Genomic DNA, 5,191 nt, shown 5'->3' with positions numbered 1-5,191 from the left:
AACACTGAATGTGACCCAAAATCTCTCTAGTTCATCCATGTTTCAGGAAAAGACAAAACTTTCTCTTTTCTTAGAGTGCAGAGTATTCTGTATGTTTTTATCCATTCATAATCATATCGGATATTTAGGATTTTTTCAGGTCTTGGTTATTATAAATACCACTGCAATGAACTAAATAGTGCCACAGAGCACAGAAGTGTGAGTACATCTTTTCAAATTAGTGTTTTTTCTTCTTTAGATATATTTACTAGGAGTGAATTTCTTTATCGCATGGTAGTTCAATCTTTAATCGTAAAACTCCATTCTGTTTTCCATCAAGATTGAATCAGTTTACCAATCAATGGCTAACAAAAGTTCCATGTTTTTCTCACTCCTCACCAGCACTGGTGATAGTTTATTATCATAATGATTTGAATTACTCTGACAAATGATCCTGAGCACTTTTTTCAGATGTCTGTTGAAAGTATTTCTTTAGATAAGGATCTAGTTAGCCCTTCTCCCAATATTGATAGAATGTGGGGATAGTGTAGAAACATAGAACCACTCATTTTTCCTTCTACAGAGGTCAGTTTATATACATTTTCATAGCTTATGGTTCAAAAATATAATACAAAATATATATTAAAGTTATGATTGAAAGAAATAATAAATACATAACACTAATCAAATTAAAGAAAGGAAACTGGATTTGGACTTAAGTGTCATAACACCAATATTTGACAAATATGATTCAAAAGTTACATTTCAAAGTTTATTATCCAAAGGAGAAGAGAAAAACCGTATTGTTTATTTGTTATATAATTACTTTATTTAATCACCATGGTTACAAAATTGTTCATGATTGAGTTTCAGTCATAGTATGTACACCATCCTTCGCCAGTGCACAGTTCTCATCACCAAAGTCCCCAGTTTTCCTCCCTTCCATTCTACCTCTGGGACAGGTATTTTACTTCTCTTTTTCATTCTCACTTTTTATTTTTGATATTGTGGTTTGCACTATTGGTGATGGAAGGGTACCATGCATATTACTTTATCTCCTTTCAGCATCCAATTTTCATCCAGAGTGATCAGTTTCAACTATCATTGTCACAGTAGACCATTCACTATCCTAACTGCATTCACCACTCTTTGTAGCAAGCTTCCTACCATGGACCAATCCTCCTGATCCTCATCACTGTTGTCTCTCTATTATTACCATAAATCTTTTTTTCAAATAATAATATTTAAAGCTAGGAACATAATCACCAAAAGATAAGGAATAAATCAGATGAAAAGTTTTCAACCATGTCTTGACCAAGGAGGAGAATAAAAAAAACCTTGTTGCTTGAACTCTACTTTCTGTACCTCTGTAGTTTTTAATGTTTCCTCTAGCCTGAACTGACAGGCCACACACCACAACAGAGAGAAGGCCTGTAATGTCTACATTCGGGCAGTATATTGCATCTATTCTGGGTTGCTTTTGTTTTCGGTGGCCACAATGTGTGATACTAAGGACTTATTTCTGGTTTTGCATTTATGGAGTGCCAGAGATCAATCCTGGGTCAGCCACATACAAGGTATGCATCCTATCTGTCATACTATTGCTCCAGCCTTAAGTACATTACATGCGCATCCATCCGCTCTTCTAATGCAAACTAGAAAATATTTTCTTACATGAGAATCCATCCAAGAGTACAGATTTGCCTCCAAATTTGTTTATCTGTAGAAAAACACAAAGTAGCCTCACACCCATCAGGAGCTAAACCATGCATAGAAAAGGAAGGAAATCCAATCCAAAAAGGTAATGGAAACATGTAATGTTTGTCCTGAAAATAAATAGATAAGGGCAAGTGATAAAAGTTTTAATCCATTTTATTTGTGAATTTAGCTCCAAGACATTCAGTCAAAGGGCCTGAGAGATAGATAATACAGCAGATTAAATTTGTCTTACAAGCAGCCAACCCAGGTCCCCATGCACCAACAGGAGTAATTTCTGAGTACAAAGTCAGAGGTAATCCCTAAGCATTGCTGGACGTGGCCCAAAACAACAACAACAAAAAACATCCGGCTAATGTATAACTTGATAAACTTGCTGTTTAATTCAGCTACTTAAAAAATATATATAATCAAGAGCATTTTATAGATCAATTCTAGTGAAGTATGAACCAGAAAGAGTTCAGGTAAACTGAAAAAGGTATGCACTGTGCACCACACTTAAAGTGTCCAAATCTGAACCTGTTCACTTGCATAATTTATAGGCTATAAAGAACAATTAATAATTTCATTCTCAGTTTTATTGTCTATAAAATGTGGATAGAATTATCAATAGCATAGTGTTTATATTGAAATCAAATGAGAGAAATCTGTAAGTACACTTGGCAAAATGAGAAGCTTAACACAAATATTTGATACTTTTATTATCATTATTATAGCAATTGGTCACAACAGACAACTATATAAAAACAGTGATGCATCATAAAAATTTTTTGTCCTTAAAAAAGATAATGAAGAGGGGCCAGAGATGTGGCTCTAGAGGTAAGGCGTCTGCCTTGCAAGCACTAGCCTAGGAGGGATTGCGGTTCGATCCCTTGGTGTCTCATATGGTCCCCACAAACCAGGGGCAATTTCTGAATGATTAGCCAGGAGTAACTCCTGAGTGTCACCGGGTGTGGCCCCCAAAAAATAAAAGATAATGAAGAAAAGATACCACTTTATCTGGAAATAATGAATATTACTATTTTCAGAAAAGAAAGTGTGTTCTTAAAAATTTTTAAACCACTCACAGTGTTATCAAGTCCAGTTAGCTCTTTTTTCCTCAAACCTAACATTAAACTGTGTCCAGCAGATGCCTCTTTTTCCAGCTTTGGAAAATGAGAGATACAGGTTAGAAAAAATGGGTTAATGATAAACTATTAGCATGAATAATAAGAAGTGAAAAACATCAGAGCTGGCAAGATAGCTGGTGCTGAAGTGATGAAGCACCTGCCTAGCACATGTGTGGTTATGTTTGATACTAAGCAATGAATGTCCCACAGAATGTAGTCCTGGTGGCCCACCTGTACCATAGTACAAAACACCACATGATGGACCTACTTACAGCTTAGGAAATACTATTTCTGGAAGTGATCCTCGCCGTGTGTCTTCTATCTCACCACCACAGGTTGGTGTGACCTAGCAGCCAAGGACCAGTATTCTAAAAGACAAGTCTAAGAATCATAAAAGCTTCCAGGAGTATATTTTGGGTTTTGTTTTTGAGTTTCATTATATAATAATTAGACCTATTACAGGAGATGAGAAAATTTGATAGCTTTAAATTTTTTTCTGAAATGATTAAGATAATGGGTAGATGTAATTTCATCAGATGTAATGATAGGTACATTGATTGTTCCTAATCTGTATGCTTCATTGAAAAAATATGATGTACATACATACTTTTCAAAGACATTAATTACTTTCTGCAAATAAACAAAATAAAACACCTCTTTAAACTAAAATAAATATCCAGTCTTAATTTTTATAATGCATTTAAATCATGTACTTAACAATGAAAAAGATACATGGTCTGGATTTTTATTCTGTGTTCCCTATTCCTATTTACTCACTCGCTACTAAGAAAGGAAAATGGGCATAAATGTGATAGAAGTCTATCAGTAGTGTCTCGAAATAAAATCCTGACCATAATTCAGGTTCTATGATCTCCAAGCACACATTGCCTTCCATAGGATTCTCTGACAAGTCTGCTTCACCCTGGGATTCCCCATAATCAATACGATAGAATGAAGAGCAGGATAAGCACCCATGAGGATCTCAGAGATGAAGACCTGAGAGAGATTATCAGGAAAATACTTATAAATGATGGAAAATGGGCTGGCCAAGACATAAACTATATAGAGTATTAGGAACCAGCCCAAGGACTTCAAGACGGTGATGTGCGCTTTGGACCGAGAATCCTTCCTGCCAGTTGTGTGGACCCGCATCTTTCTGTGATGTCTAAACAAAGAGACGATCAGTATCCCAGAGGAAATAAGAAACACTGTGAAAGGCAAAGCACTTCCTCCATTGAGCCGTAATATAATCATATAGTGTAAGTTTGAAAGAGGGTTCAGAATGCTGCTGTTTCTCTGACTAGGAATTAAGCACTTTAAGCTAATGTGAGCTACAAGCCAATAGGTAATCATGATGTACACCAGAAGGCACCAGAAAATTAGGTAATAAGCCCTCTGCTTCAGCCACAAATAGACCGGGTGCTCAAAGGTTGTAATCTTCATGCAGTAGAAAATGCTGAGAAAAGTTGCAAACCACAAGCTGGCCTGGCTGACCAGAACCCAGGAAACGTTGAGATAACTAAGCCAATGTTGGCTCTGAAACAGTGGAAACAGACTTAAGTCCACCATGATCAGCCATTGCAGGATAAATCTGAAGACAGCCAGGCCCAGAACAATAAGGTTGTATAAGGACCCCTTGAATGTCCTGGTCCATTCTCTAAAACTCCAGACTGCCAAGATTCCATTACCAACCAGGCCAATGAGAAATTCAGCCACTGCCAATAGCATCAGAAGTCCCATTGGAGCAGTCAGCATAGCTAGGTAGAGTATCTCTCAATGCTACAGGTCAGATTCTGGGTGAGTTTCAAATCACAGAAGATAAAATTGCTTTCAAAGAAAACATTCCCAAAAATCTAGCTTTGACCAGCTGCTGATGCAAACGTGTCCTCAAGCAGAGACTGATAACTGAGAACTGGAACAGAGTCTAGACATCATGATGCCATCTCTATTTGCATCTGCCTAATGAATCCTGAGCCTAAAAACAAAACAGAAACAGCATGCTCCACAGACAGAAAAGTTGTTTCCTTCCCAATAGTATGGCTACTTCCCATAGACCAGTACACATTGCATCTTCCTGAAGATTTTCATAAAGATATATGAACCTGATATCTAAATGAGCTCAGATACTTAAAATCACATTTTATGATCCAAGATATAATTTTGAAGTCCTGGGAAAGAAGAGAAAGCACCAACAAATACTATAATTAAATAAATATTTTTAGTTTTAATTAAAGCATCATGATTTACAAAGTTTTTCATAGTTGAGTTTTAGACACATTCCAGCACCAATCCCACCTACAGTGTCAACCACCATCTATTAATGTTCTCAGAGTCCTTCCCATACCTCTCCCTCCCAAACTGTCATCTTTCCTTTAGGAGAAATTGTT

General features: G+C 36.5%; 1 protein-coding gene across 1 annotated transcript; it reads right to left on the bottom strand.

Annotated features, from left to right (window-relative positions):
- Positions 1 to 3,668: 3,668 nt before the first annotated feature.
- On the bottom strand, positions 3,669 to 4,559 carry TAS2R5 (taste 2 receptor member 5). The gene has a single exon (XM_049775444.1). The coding sequence runs from the start codon at positions 4,557 to 4,559 to the stop codon at positions 3,669 to 3,671; it is 891 nt and encodes a 296-aa protein (XP_049631401.1).
- Positions 4,560 to 5,191: the final 632 nt, after the last annotated feature.

This window comes from Suncus etruscus, chromosome 1 (genome assembly GCF_024139225.1).
Source record: "Suncus etruscus isolate mSunEtr1 chromosome 1, mSunEtr1.pri.cur, whole genome shotgun sequence".
Classification (NCBI taxonomy): domain Eukaryota; kingdom Metazoa; phylum Chordata; class Mammalia; order Eulipotyphla; family Soricidae; genus Suncus; species Suncus etruscus.
The sequence above is the reverse complement of the archived record's forward strand: the minus strand, read 5'-3'. Positions and strand labels throughout refer to the sequence as shown.

Excerpts from the sequence above, each read along its gene's own strand:
- TAS2R5 (XM_049775444.1), bottom strand. The coding sequence starts at position 4,559 with ATGCTGACTGCTCCAATGGGACTTCTGATGCTATTGGCAGTGGCTGAA.